This window comes from Diceros bicornis, chromosome X (assembly GCF_020826845.1).
Source record: "Diceros bicornis minor isolate mBicDic1 chromosome X, mDicBic1.mat.cur, whole genome shotgun sequence".
Taxonomy (NCBI): Eukaryota; Metazoa; Chordata; class Mammalia; order Perissodactyla; family Rhinocerotidae; genus Diceros; species Diceros bicornis.
Window position 1 is genome coordinate 65,466,595 of NC_080781.1, and position 14,410 is coordinate 65,481,004.

A 14,410-nucleotide genomic window follows, 5' to 3' on the forward strand; every position below is an offset into this window, starting at 1 on the left:
CCTAGTGGCAGAGATCAAAGAGAATGAGAAGAGGAAGGGGCTGTTGATTGACACTCTGACCCATCTCGTCAGGTCCTGTCACAGTCACCCAGCAGCCATATTATACTGGCAAGTAATCAGCATATTTTTGTGCTGAATAGATGTGTTCTGCCACGCAAGCATTAGAACATTGGCCTTTAGCTAAATTCCAAGAGTGTAAGGATAAAATGGAATGATTTCCTAACCTCAGTGCAGCCTGAGGGAAATAGAATCTGATCTATTTTAGGTAGAGTGATCATATAATTTATTGTCCAAAATGGTATACTTTTAAGAAAAGGGGACACTACTAATAATTACACTGGGATAACATATAAATTTGGATATATGGTGACTCTTTTCTTATGCCTTTCTACTCCTTGAAAGATCAGGGATGCTGGTGCTTCTGGAATGTGGCTTTTAGACCTCAATGGGGTCCACTGCAGCTTGGGGTGTGGCCCCATCTCCATTAACTGTCTATATGTTATTGGGGGTTGAGAATTTAAGTGAAATTGTACAGGTATTACTTTGTTATTATTTTTTAAAATAATTTTATTTATTTATTTTTCCCCCAAAGCCCCAGTAGATAGTTGTATGTCATATTTGCACATCCTTCTAGTTGCTGTATGTGGGACGCAGCCTCAGCATGGCTGGAGAAGCGGTGCCTGGGTGCGCGCCCGGGATCTGAACCTGGGCTGCCAGCAGCGGAGCGTGCGCACTTAACCGCTAAGCCACGGGGCCGGCCCCAGTACAGGTATTACTTTAAACATTCCTGACATGGAAAATCTGAATTTGGAAGACGGACTTATTGGGCATGATTATTTGATTTCAAAAAAGAGTCACTATAGGTTTTAAATAGTAAGCTCTCTCTGGTGCACATACAATACAATTTGATTTGCAAAAATTCCATTTATGCACAGGCATTTTCAGGAATACACATATTGCACAAGAAGAGTTATATATTCAAAAGCCAAAACTTGGGGCTGAGAAAGCAAAGAGGCTTTGAAAATGCTAAGTAAAGGCTGCAGCCTCAAACAAAAGTTGAATGCACACAGATGTATGTTGTGGAAAGGGCTTTTTTTCTTTCCCCTAGCTGTACCTGTATCATCATCACCATCCTTAGTGCCATCAAGGAAAGTAATACGTCACACAGTACTTATCAATTTTATCTCTTCCCTGAGTTGAAGTTAATACGTTTCTTGTCAGCTTTTCATAAAAGGTTGTCTCTTGTAAGCACTTTTAATTTTGATCCCTCTAGGGTTGGAGGCTGCCAAAGGACCAGGCTTGTGTATTTGTGTTGAATGCTTACTCATTTTTATAAGGCCTTCCCATGATCTCCTCTATTTCGGTTTTTACAACAGGTTGACAAAAGCAACAAACTATTAGCTGCTCCATAATGCATACATTTTAAGCTCAATCTGCTTGACCATGTTATTTTAACACACCAATTCATTCATCCAATGAAATAAAGATTGTGCCAGATAGATAGACAGAAGATTCTAGGCAAGGCATCTTCAAGGTAGTTGAGATTGTGAAAGGTCCCTTTCACAAATGTGTAAATGCTTCTATTAAACAGACCCAGCTTTCTGCTGGTTAAGTACTGCAAAACATCAGTACATACTGACGGCAAGAATGCCCAAGAGACTCTTCAGATCTCTCATTTTTGCTTTATTGTAACAAATCTATGCGTTTTAAGGGGGAAGAACTTGTTTTTGAATTCAGCTTAGATATTTAATTAATTCATGTGTTAGAATTTTAGTAGTATGTTTCCAAAAGATGATTATTAGAACTGAGAATCAAAGACTATACTGAGAGAAGATGGATCAAAGTCCACTGAGATTAACATTCTTCTATTCTTAATAAGACCTGTTGTCACCTTTAACCTAAGGACCTTTGCTTCAGGAATTAAAACTCAGACTTCAGAGTGCCAAGGAGTCAATGCACATTCCAAGCTGATGAGAAGTGTGTCAGAGTACTTCCTTACGCTGAACTGTAAAGGTGGCAGAGTTCACTGACTCAGGCTTCTGGACCACAGGCAGGTTGGTATTACCCAATCTAAGAAAGCCAAGTTTTCCTCACTGTCAATGGACAAAATGCGGAGGAAGGTCAACAAATTCTCCTGGTGACCTTTCTTTGTACTCACCTCCTCCCAAAATGAGTGTTGCCAACTGCCACTGAAGGATGTACTTAAGACACTTGCCAATTCCCACTGGAGTCATGTTAAAGGAACACATGGGATCCCCAGCTATTGTATCAGCTCCCAGCTGTAAGACGACTGCTTTGGGATTAAAGGCTATGTATACCTCCTTTAGTACACTGTAGAAAAGAGAAAGGATACAAAATGTCAGAAAAAGATAGGTCGGTTTGGTCTAGGGGTGGTAGTGGTGGGGCCAGTTGGAGGTATAGTTGAATCAGCAAATAGTGAAGGAAAAAAACCCAACTTGTCAAACTCATCAAACTTTCCATCTAAAAAGGGTGAATCAGACTGAATATAAATTATACCTCGATAAACCTGACTTACAAAAAAATTCCTCCCACCCCCACCCTCCCCAAGGACTGAATTTGCCCTTCTGTTTTAGAACTCAGACTTCCTTTAAATATTCATATTAAGTTAACTTCAACAGCCATAGGACATGTGTACACATTTACTCCATTTCACAATCTGGGAAAACAAGACATATACATTGAATAGCTATTAAGGATTATTTCTGATAACTTAAGATTGTCAACATACTTGGAGTTTATCACTTAGTTATTAGTGGGGGCTGGTGAAGAGAATTATATGCTTTGAAAGCATAGATGTTATCAGCTTACTTTTTATTACGCTAAAGGACTTCTGGGTTATGAAATGCAGCCCTCCGCAATTTGTACAGAGCGTTATAGGGAAGGGAATCGTAACAACTGATTCAAAGCTATAAATCTGAAAGCCAAATTATACTAGGTTATAATGAGCATGATTTCAGGTAGACTCATTCAATGCTATCAAATCAATCTAACAGCATTTTCGACAGTTAGAAGCCTTATAGATGAAAAGGAAGTTGTCAATGTGACAGACGACCTTAGTCAGGCTTCCAGTATTATCATTAATTGAACACTGACAATGTCCAGAATGCATTCCTAGGAGTTATAAGGTCCTTACTCTCAAGGGGCTTACAATCTAGTTCCCAGACAAAACATATACCAGTCCTCAAGGGCCTGAGTATCTCTTACAGAGACATATAAACAAGTGCAAATTAACATACTTCAGAATCGAGAAAATGCAGAGTCAAAAAGTGATCAAAAATGTTAGGGTTAATGACTCCTTCATAATCAACATGTCAAATTATACCAGTGCAGAAAAAACAGAAAAATTCCAGATCCTTCTGAAACTGCAAATAGAATTCAGCAATATAAACGCGGTCCTCCCAAATTCATATGTAACCAGGGTATTGAAACTATTGAAAAGTACTCAGTTGCAGAGGCATTCTTTGACTCAAAAGACTGTTTTGTTTTGATTTCTCATCTACACAGACAAATACTGAGTGATTGTAGAGATTATAAGAATATTATGGGGCCAGCCCCGTGGCTTAGCGGTTGGGTGCGCGTGCTCCACTTCCGGCGGCCCGGGTTTGGATCCCGGGCGCGCACCAACCCACTGCTTGTCGGGCCATGCTGGGGCGACGTCCCACATACAGCAACTGGCAGGATGTGCAACTATGACATACAGATATCTGCTGGGGCTTTGGGGAGAAAAAGGGAAAAAAATAAAGGAGGAGGGTTGGCATTAGATGTTAGCTCAGGGTCGGTCTTCCTCAGCAAAAAGAGGAGGATTGGCATGGATGTTAGCTCAGGGCTGATCTTCCTCACACACACAAAAAAAGAATATTATAAAACTTATGACATATGATCTTTAATACAGGAATACTTGGGCCTGTTCTCTCTTTCATGTGCTTATCTCCTGGGTGCAGGAGGAAGATAAGCCACCTGAATAGTTAGCCAACATTTATTGAGCATCTACACGTACAGAGCACCCTACTAGGTGCTGCCAGGAGACACAGAGGAAGGCATGATTTCTGTTCTAAAAAGCTTAATGGGGGGCTGGCCGGTGGTGTAGTGGTTAAGTTTGCGCACTCCACATTGGCAGCCCAGGGTTCGCAGGTTCAGATCCCAGGCGCGGACTTATGCACCGCTTCTCAAGCCATGCCCTGGCAGGTGCCTCACATATAAAGTAGAGAAAGGTGGGCATGGATGTTAGCCCAGGGCCAATCTTCCTCAGCAAAAAGAGGAGGATTGGCAACAGATGTTAGCTCAGGGCTAATCTTCCTCACACACACACAAAAAAAGGTTAATGGGGAGGAAGAGGTGACAAGCAAGACTAACGTTTCTTCATTCATTCTTTCCTTCACTTTGCACACATTTACTGAGTGCCCTCTGTGTGTCCAGCATGTAACTGTACCAGATGCTGCAGGAACAAAGATGAATATGGCACAGCTCTTATCTTCATGTAGCTCAGAACAGAGGGGAAGACTCAGACTATGTCAATAAGTAATAAAAATACAATGATAAATGAAGTATCAGAGACGGCGCAGAGGAAGGAGTAACCCTGACTCAGGTCTTAAAAGATGAGAAGTACAATGAGCTACCTATCAAAATGGCTAAAATGAAAAATAGTGATAATATTAATGGCTAGTAAGGATGTGGAGAAACTAGATCACACATACCTTGTGGGTGGGAATGTAAAATGGTATAGTCACTCTGAAAAACAGTTTGGTAGTTCCTGTCAAAACTAAAAATAGACTTACCATGTGATCTAGCAATTGCACTCTTGAGCATTTATTCCGGAGAAATTAAGACTTATTTTCATATAGGAACTTGTACATGAATGTTCATAGCAGCTTTACTTGTAACAACGCAAACTGGAAACAACTCAGATGTACTTCAACAAGTGAAAGGGTAAACAAACTGTGGTACATCCATACAATTGGCATATTGCTCATCAATAAAAATAAACTATTAATACATGCAAAAAACTTGGATGGATCTCAAGCGAATTATGCTGGGTGAATAAGGCCAATCCCCAAATCTCTACTGCATAATTTCACCTGTATACCATCTGTGAAACAACAATTAGAGGGATAGAGAACAGATTAGTGGTCACCAGGAGTTAGGGAGGGCTGTGGCTCTAAAAGGGTAGCACGAGAGAGCCTTGTGGTGATGGTACAGTTCTGTATCTCGATTGTGGCGGTGGTTGTGGTTACAGAAAGCTACACATGTGATAAAATCCCATAGAGCTACACACACACACACGAATGCATGTATAACTGGTGAAAACTGAATAAGCTGTATGGATTGTACCAATGTCAGCCTCTTGATTTCGATGTTGTACTATAATTGTGTAAGATCTCAACATTGGAGGAGGCTGGAGGAAGGGTGCACAGGATTTCCCTGTACATTTCTTTGCAACCTCCTGTGAATCTATGATTATCTTGAAATTTTTAAAAAGTGAAAGAAAAAAAAGATTAGGAAAAGTTTACAAGCACGTAGGGTGAAGGTAGGGGAGTTGGAAGCAGGGATGGTTGTGGGGGTTATTGGTAGGGGACTAGGTTCAGAGAAGGAACTGCACACACAAGAACATGAAGGCTTAAAACAGGGAGTGGTGGGAGTGAGGCTAGTGAAGTAAACAGGGATTAGGGCACAAAGGGCCAGAAATGCCAGGCAGGCTAATGAGTTTGGACTTAAGGGTATGAAACGTCTCAAACATTGTGGGTATGTACATGTGTGTGTATGTGTTGGGGGCACACTTAGATTTACATTTTGAAAAGATCTTCTGACTATAGTGTAGGATATACTGAGGGTTATCAGGAGGCTTTTGCAACCATCTGGGCCAGTGGCAGCAAGGTTAGGGAGGAAGAAGTGGATTTGGGAGATATTTCTGTGGTAGAATTGATAGGGCAACACATAGTGACACACAAGAAAGCATATACTTATAACATTCATGAGAGTTTGGTACTAGGAGAGAGGAAAGGATAAAGGAAGGTAAGTATTTCTGGAATAGTTCTTTTAATGATAGTCAGGAAGGGAAAACGAGTCCTCAGGGAGTTCTGATGAAGAGCACTCTGAATGGATAGGGAAAAGGGTAATTGGAAGCTTTGCAACAGGTAGGGTATTTTGTACACAGTGTAAACATTAAAGCAACTGGAAGTGAGGACAGCTTACAGACGGCTACACTGTGGACATGTTTAATTCAAGACTGGAAGTTTTCATTTGGTTTGATGGTCGAATGGGAGCCACGGGAGAAATAAGAGAAAAGTACTGATGTTGATGAAAAATAACGCTTAGGAACTTTGATTTTTGCTGTTGCATATAGGGCCAAAGAAAGTCTGAAGGCAGAGGAGTCGGCAAAAATGGTATTGATGCACTCTAGGCACAAGAGCAATAGGAAGCAAGATAAGGTAAATTTGGAAAAAAAAGAGAGTTAAGTGATAGATTGGGTTGCGGGGGAGGGGGGGCGTCAAAGGAGAAAAGACACTGTGCCCATCCCTCCAGAATTCACAGGAGGGGGAAAGAGAAATTGGAAAATTCCTTTTCCTGTTACTACTTCTAAATCCAGTATTATTCCCTCTCATCAATCTCTCCTCTTTTGAGGTCAATGTCATTTGCTTATACTACTCAAATACTATCAAAGTTCTTATCTATAGACCTACAATGTACTCTTTCACTGCCCTTGAGGATTTTAACCCCTGGTTCACAATTTTTCTGTCTCTCCCTTTCCTTGTTATTATTCTCTGCAGGTCAATATTCATTCACTCACTCAAGTCTTGAGTCAAGCACCCACTATTCCCTACGCCAGGCACTAGAGATATAGAAATGAGGTAAGCCTCAAGGAGCTTATGATCCAGTAGGGGAAGAAGACAAAAACAAATAAATATGATGTGCTATATTATTCATTCATTCATTCAGCAAATATTAGCTGAATGCCTACTATATACCAGGCACTAGGTTGGGCAATGGGCTTACTGTATTGAATGAGAGACCTGCTCCTTTCCCCTGTGACCCTTCTAATTCTCTGACATCACAGTTTCTTCATCTTTTGAACAATAGTGATGACCATCTGCACTCCACTTTAGTTACCCTTAGGCATAGCCAAGCTTTGGGGCCTGATAAGGAAGCACTTGGAATTGCTACACTTCTAAGACCCTGAATTGTGAACTACTTTTTCTGTGTACAATTTTATATCCTTCCATGTTTCCTCCATTGAACTTGCTCTTCATTCTCATTATAACTCTTGTTTCCTAGTCTTTCTCTTATTTTCAAAGTCTGCTGGCCTATCTTTTGACCTCATTTGCTTCACCACTCATTTTGGAGAATATGGTTAGTCATTTCAAAAACTCTTACTAGCATACTTAATTCCCTCATACCATTGTCATTTTTGCCTTGTCAATCCTTAAAGCCCTTGGATAAACCACACTGTCACAATTTTCTGTCCTGTTCTGCTGGAGAAAGCTGAGAAGTCAAACCAATTGCTTCCTCTTCAGTTTATGCTTATAACTCCAACTCAACAAATTCCATAAACATTTATTTAGTGATTAGCATGTGCCATTCCCTCTGCGCAGCTTGGCAATCCTTCACTTCACCTCCAATTGGTAAACAATTACATTTCTTGCAGCATCTAGTCTAATTTTTAAAAAATACAAATATAATGAAAGTACATTCTTGATAGTAGAAAAATTAAATATAAAAGTCTATCAAATAAAAGTGAAAAATCTCTCTCGAGGTAACTACTGATTTATTATACATAGCTTCAACCAGCTCAGTCAAGTATGAGGCAGAAAAGGTTGGATGTGTATCTTTCTAGATCAAACTTATTTTGCCTCATACTTGACTGAGCTGGTTGAAGCTATGTGTAATAAATGCCTTCCTCTACGTCTTTTCTTTACTTGAAAATGTCTTCTCTCATATTCCTCCTCTTCCTTGAGGCTAATTTTGCCATCTGGGCACTGGATCCTCTTTGCCGTTGCTCTAAGGGCCATGTATTACCAATGAGCTCTTTCTTACATCTTTAGTCTCTGCCTTCCTACTGATTTCATTCCTTTAGATTACAAGCTGACCATTTCTTCCTCCTCTCCTCAACACTGCCAAATTTATTCACTTACTGGCCACCTATACATACTTTTGCAATCCAGTTTCTGATCTTACTACTCTCCTGAAACTGCTCTCTTGAAGAGAAAGAGACCTCTGGGTCATGATATCCAAAAGCCTTTTCTCTGTATTCTTTTTCAGCTTCTCAGAAGCAACTGACAGTTGATACTACTCAAAAATCTGCAGTTGGTCATCAATGGCTACAGCTCCATGAAAAAAATATTTTTAATCTTTTTTTTAAACAACTTTATTGATATTCACATACCATATAATTCCCCCATTTAAAGTGTATAATTCAACAGCTTTTAGTATATTCACAGAGTTGTGCAACCATCACCACAATGAATTTTAGAACATTTTCATCATTCCAAAAAGAAACCCTGTACCCATTAGCAGTTACTACCCATTCCCACCACTCTTCAACCTCCAGTCCCTGGCAGTCACTAATCTACTTTCTATTTCTATGGATTTGTTTAAGCTGACCTTTCTTATAAATGGAATTATATAATATGTGGTCTTTTGTGACTGGTTTCTTTCATTTAACGTAATGTTTTCAAGGTTCATCCACGTTGTAGCAGGTATCAGTACTTCATTCCTTTCTATGGCTAAATGATATTCCATTGTTTGTATATACCACATTTTCTTTATCCATTTATCAGCTGATAGACATTTGAGTTATTTCTACTTTTTGGCTAATATGAAAAATGCTGCTATGAACCTTCATGTACAAGCTTTTATGTGGACACGTTTTCATTTCTCTTGGGTATATGCCTACAATTAGAATTGCTGGGTCATACAGTAACTCTACATTTAACCTTACGTCTAACCTTTTGAGGAACTGCCAGACTGTTTTCCACAGTGGCTGTATCATTTTACAATCCCACCAGCAACGTATAATGTATGAGGGTTCCAATTCTTCCACATCTTCACCAACACTTGTTATTTTGTTTTCTTTTAAAATTATAGCCATCCAAGTAGGTGTAAAGTGGTATCTCATTGTGGTTTTGATTTGCATTTCACTGATGACTAATGATGTTGAATATCTTTTCATGTGCTTTTTGGCCATTTGTATATCTTCTTTTTTTTTTTTTGTGAGGAGATCAGCCCTGTGCTAACATCTGCCAATCCTACTCTTTTTTTGCTGAGGAAGACTGGCCCTGGGCTAACATCCGTACCCATCTTCCTCCACTTTATATGGGATGCCGCCACAGCATGGCTTGCCAAGCAGTGCGTCAGTGCGTGCCCGGGATCCGAACCGGCGAACCCCGGGCCGCCACAGCAGAGTGTGCGCACTTAACCGCTCGCGCCACCGGGCCAGCCCCTGTATATCTTCTTTAGAGCAATGTCTATGCAAGTCCTTTGCCCATTTTTAAATTGAGTCACTTGTCTTTTTAATATTGAGTTGTAAGTGTTTACAACTCAATATTAAATACAAGTCCCTTATCAGATACATGATTTGCAAAAATCTTCTCCCATTCTATGGATTATCTTTCACTTTCTTGAAAGTGTCCTTTGAAGCACAAAAGTTTTTAATTTTGATGAAATCCAATTTATCTATTTTTTTCTTTTGTTGCTTGTGCTTTTGGCATCATATCTAAGAGAGGATTACCTAATTCAAGGTCATGAACATTTGTATCTGTTTTCTTCTAAGAGTTTTATAGTTTTAGTTCTTACATTTAGACTATTCAGACTTAATTTTTGTATATGGTGTGAGGTAAGGGTCCAAATTCATTGTTTTGCATGTTGATATCCAGTTGTGCCAGCACCATTTGTTGAAAAGACTATTCTTTCTCTGTTTAATTGTCTTGGCACCCTTTATGTAAAATCAATTGACTATACATATTTCTGGACTCTGAACTCTATTCCATTGCTCTATATGTCTATCCACAGCACCACACTGTCTTGATTACAGTAGTTTTGTAGTAAGTTTTGAAGTTGGGAAGTGTGCCTTCCAACCTTGTTCTTCCTTTTCAAGATTGTTTTGGCTATCCTGGGTTGAATTTCCACATAAATTTTAGGATCAGCTTGTCAATTTCTAAAAGTCAGTTGTGGGGCCGGCCCCGTGGCTTAGCGGTTAAGTGCGTGTGCTCCGCTGCTGGCGGCCGGGGTTCGGATCCCGGGCGCGCACCGACGCACCACTTCTCCGGCCATGCTGAGGCCGCGTCCCACATACAGCAACTAGAAGGATGTGCAGCTATGACATGCAACTATCTACTGGGGCTTTGGGGGGAAAAATAAATAAATAAAATCTTTAAAAAAAAAAATAAAAGTCAGCTGTGATTTACAGCTCCATTTTGACCATGCTGAACCTGTCATCTTACCTCCTCCTCTATTCCCTGTCTCTACTAAGGTTACCCCATCCTTTCAGTCACCCATGTTCAAAACTGAGGTTCTCTGTGATTCCTCCCTTTCCCTGCTCCTCCTCAGTTACCTGTCTTGCACCAATCTCTCTCCCATTTCCTCCTCTCCACTCCCACTCTAATCTAGTACTCTAATCTAATACTCTAACCTGGCCCTTATGACCTCTTTTGTGGATTATACCAATAACTTCCTAATTAATTTCCCTGCCTCAAGTTTCTTACCTCTCCAATCCATCACACACACACTACCATCAGATTAATTTTCCTTGGAGGTGGTTTTGATCAAGTCACTTCCTTACTCAAAAACTTTCAATGTCCTTCCATTATCTTTAGATAATGCTTAAAATTCTTAGCCTATGATTCAAAGTCCTTCATGGTCTGACTCTAGCCTACCTTTTTACCTTATTTTCCAATAACCCCTTAACCCATATTATTCTGTAGGCAAACTGAACTGTCCTTGGTTCACCTCACTCACCTTGCACTTTCTTACAAGTATGCTTTTTGTCATGCACTTCCTTATGCCTGAAAGTCACCTTTCTACATGTCTACGTCATATCCTTTAAAGGCTAGCTCAACATTTATTGAGCACTTTATTCAAAACAGGGCACTGTTCTATGTACTTTATATGTATTAGTTCATTTGACTCAAAACAATTTATAAGATAGGCATTATTATTAATCCTATTTTATAGATGGAGAAACAGCAGCACAGAGAGGTTAAGAAATCTGTACAAGATCACACAGCTATTAAATGGCAGAGCTGGTTTTTGAACCCAGGTAGCCTGGCACCAGAGTCCATGCTCTAAACTACTACAATATAACTGCTTCCATGACTTACTGAGCTATTACGCATCAGGCGCTTGTGCCAGCCACTTTGTACACATTATTTTGTATAACAGCAGTAGCAGCCACAACATTATTATTTTTTGAGTGTTAATCTTCCCGAGCAAGCTCTGATCATGTTATTCCCTCATTCTAAAACCTTCAGCGGCTCCCCAAATGCCTACAGAATGTGGTACAAGTTTTCATAGCTAAGAATTCCAGCTCCTGCATAATGTGATTCCCACCCACTTTTCCAATCTTCTTTGCAACTTGTCCCTCTCATGTACTTTACAATCCAGCCAAATTAAACCACTGCTGTTCTTTGTACATAGTTCAGCCTCTCCTGACTTTGATCTTGCTGTACCCTCCGTGTAGAACATCCTTCCCTATAATCTCTGTGTATTTAAACTTGACCCAGATTTCATAAACACATACACATTCACACGCTTTGTAAAGATACAGTAATTAGCTACCTTATAGAATCCAGATCAAATGTTACCTCCTCAATTAAGCCTTTTTCTGAAGTATTTTCTCTGAGTGCCCATAGCATTTTATCTTTTATGGTTCTTATATTTTTCTACATTTTATTTTATTCAAATGTGTGTGAATATGAATATATATGTATACCTCTTTATGTATCTATTATTTTTAAATTTCCACTAACTTCCTTGAGGGTAGAATCAATACTTTATACATAGTAGGCGTTCAATAAATAGTCATTAAATGAATAAATGAATCAACTATCACTCCAGATTGCTTTTAGGAAAGTTTCCCTAACCACTGTAACAGTACTGTTTGCTACACTGCAAATCATTAATTTTAGGTTTTGGAAAAGTATAAAATCTCTTACCCAGAAAGGAGGAGGGGGACAGGCATCTCATTACACTACATTAGTAACTTCCCTATAAACACACAAGATAGTCATTTGAAATGCAGTTTTCTTGATGAGAAACCTGACCCCTTAGTATCCAGCAGTCTGGTTCTCAGACAAGGCTATGCAAATAAGGAAGAGAGGCAGTGGTATCTGTTTCTACAGGCCTGGATTTGGGGAAGGCTGTTGGTGCCTGAGGAGGATAAAAGCCAGGGGTGATGACATTAATGATGCTTTTAGATAAAAGGAAAAGCCCAAGAACCAAATTGTATGGTTACCCCCCTTTTCTTTTATTCCATCAGGGTGGACTACAGCTTCTCTGGTGTGCCCTTGAGATCACTCACTGGTGCCACTTTACCACTAATGCCAGGAGTAGAACCTAGTTTTCTTTTGTTTGTTTTAAATACTTAAAGTCCTAAAAGATTCACCTCAGGGCAACAGGATGCCAGAGAGATGGTGTTACAGTTACCTTTAATCAATGCTGGTGGTAGGCTCTGGTAACCCAAATTTGTCCCTCTAGCCAGACCTCTGATCGGTGCAAGCTCCCAGCAGGTTCAGTCTCCTGACTTTCTAGCTTGCAAACCAGCCTAGACCAGCTTTATCATCTTTATGTTTTCCAGCAAGCACTCTCAGCACCCTCTAGAGACTCCCTCAACAGAGATTAAAGAAACGAGGAATTCAAAGTTGAAAAACCAAGAAGAGTAGGATGCAGAGGGAGAGAAGAGAGAAATACTTGTTACTAATGCTGTGAGCTCCCAACATCCGCCTGAGAAAAGTTATTGCCAGCAGCAAAGCCCTTTCAACGATATAAATTTGAAACCTATTGCACTGGATGGGATTCAGAGGAGGATTGTGTTAAGGACCCAAAGTATCACTAATCAGTCCCAAATGAAAGCTCTTCAACTTTTCACAGGTATGTTTTTTCTAAATTCCCTCAATCCTATCTCAACTCAGGTACTGCTGACTCGTTCTGCAAAAACACAACCTGCCAGGAGATGCAGCATATGGTAAATACCTCAGTGATCTCTGAATATCTATTACAAATGGTTTGGGGATGCAGGGAATTGGGGAGGGGAGGCTCCCTCTGCGAGGATGATGTGTCATTTTGTTTGGGGCCGTGGGTGCCTCTTGGACATATCCAGAAGACATTTAATTTCGTATAAGTTTCTCTTTCTGCTTTTAGTATCAGACAAGCTATACTGTTGCCATTAACATCTTTAGTACAAAACACAAAACACCCAAAGCCACAAAATAAAAAAAAAAACCCTCAAACCCCTAAAACCCCAACCCTGCCCCCCAAACAAACAATCCTTATATCGCTTTTGCTGTTTTAATTTTCAAGATGTAGTTTCTTAACATTTTACAGGTGCACCTTTTTTCTCATTGCTGAGTCCATTATATAGAAACATGGATTCTGATTGGCATCTCTATCTAACACTCCGTGTAGTAAGTAACTCTACTCTTCAATTATATATCACCTTGGCAACAAAAAGGGCTGTGCACTATTTTTAGTTTATTATTACTTATCTTTTTACCACTTTGAAGTAAAACATTCTCATTCACACAGGGGAAAATGAGTCATCCAGAATCAAATGGCCTTACCAGTGGCTTAGAATGAATCGTCAGTGCTAGAATTAGAACACTAATTCTAATTCTAATTTGGATCCAGTGCTCTTTTCACTAAACCCCAGTGGTCTTTGGCTCTCCTCATTCTGAAAGGCCAAAGGCCCCAGAAAGCAGAGTGTATATTTTCTGGGCAGGAGGTGGGGTGGGTGGAGAGGCAGGCTGGTTTGGAGAGCTAAGCTGAAAAAAAAAAATGGAAGACTTAAAGAATACAAATCCTAAAGTTAGCTATACTAATGACTTTATTTGATCTGGGGTAAGTCATTTCACTGCTCTGTAAGCACCAGGACCATTCACATAGCACAGATTGCATTCTGCTCTGTGTCACATTATGTGGGTATACGTCCCATCCATCCATTTTGCAGCCTCAACAGCATGGAGTTCAGCGGGAACACTGTACTTGGGGTCAAAGTTGGATACAGTGCTTGCATAGCAACTTGGACAAATTGCTTCACTTCTATGAACCTCGGTTTCCTTCTCTGTAAAACAAGATGAATATTCTCTCCTTCACAGGGTTATTGTGAGGATTAAATGATATAACATTTGCAAAAGTCTTCTTCCAGCACCAGGCACATAGTAAGCAGCCCCTAATATTGAATGAA

The 14,410-nt window shown here is 39.9% G+C and overlaps 1 protein-coding gene across 5 annotated transcripts in view; it reads right to left on the reverse strand.

Moving 5' to 3' along the window:
- Positions 1-14,410, reverse strand: part of HDAC8 (histone deacetylase 8) — a 235,979-nt gene that overhangs the window by 146,150 nt on the left and 75,419 nt on the right. For all 5 annotated transcript variants that reach the window (XM_058536184.1, XM_058536185.1, XM_058536183.1 and 2 more), the window contains exon 8: positions 2,159-2,331. In XM_058536184.1, coding sequence (XP_058392167.1) covers positions 2,159-2,331 — 173 coding nt within the window. The remainder of the gene's footprint in view (positions 1-2,158; positions 2,332-14,410) is intronic.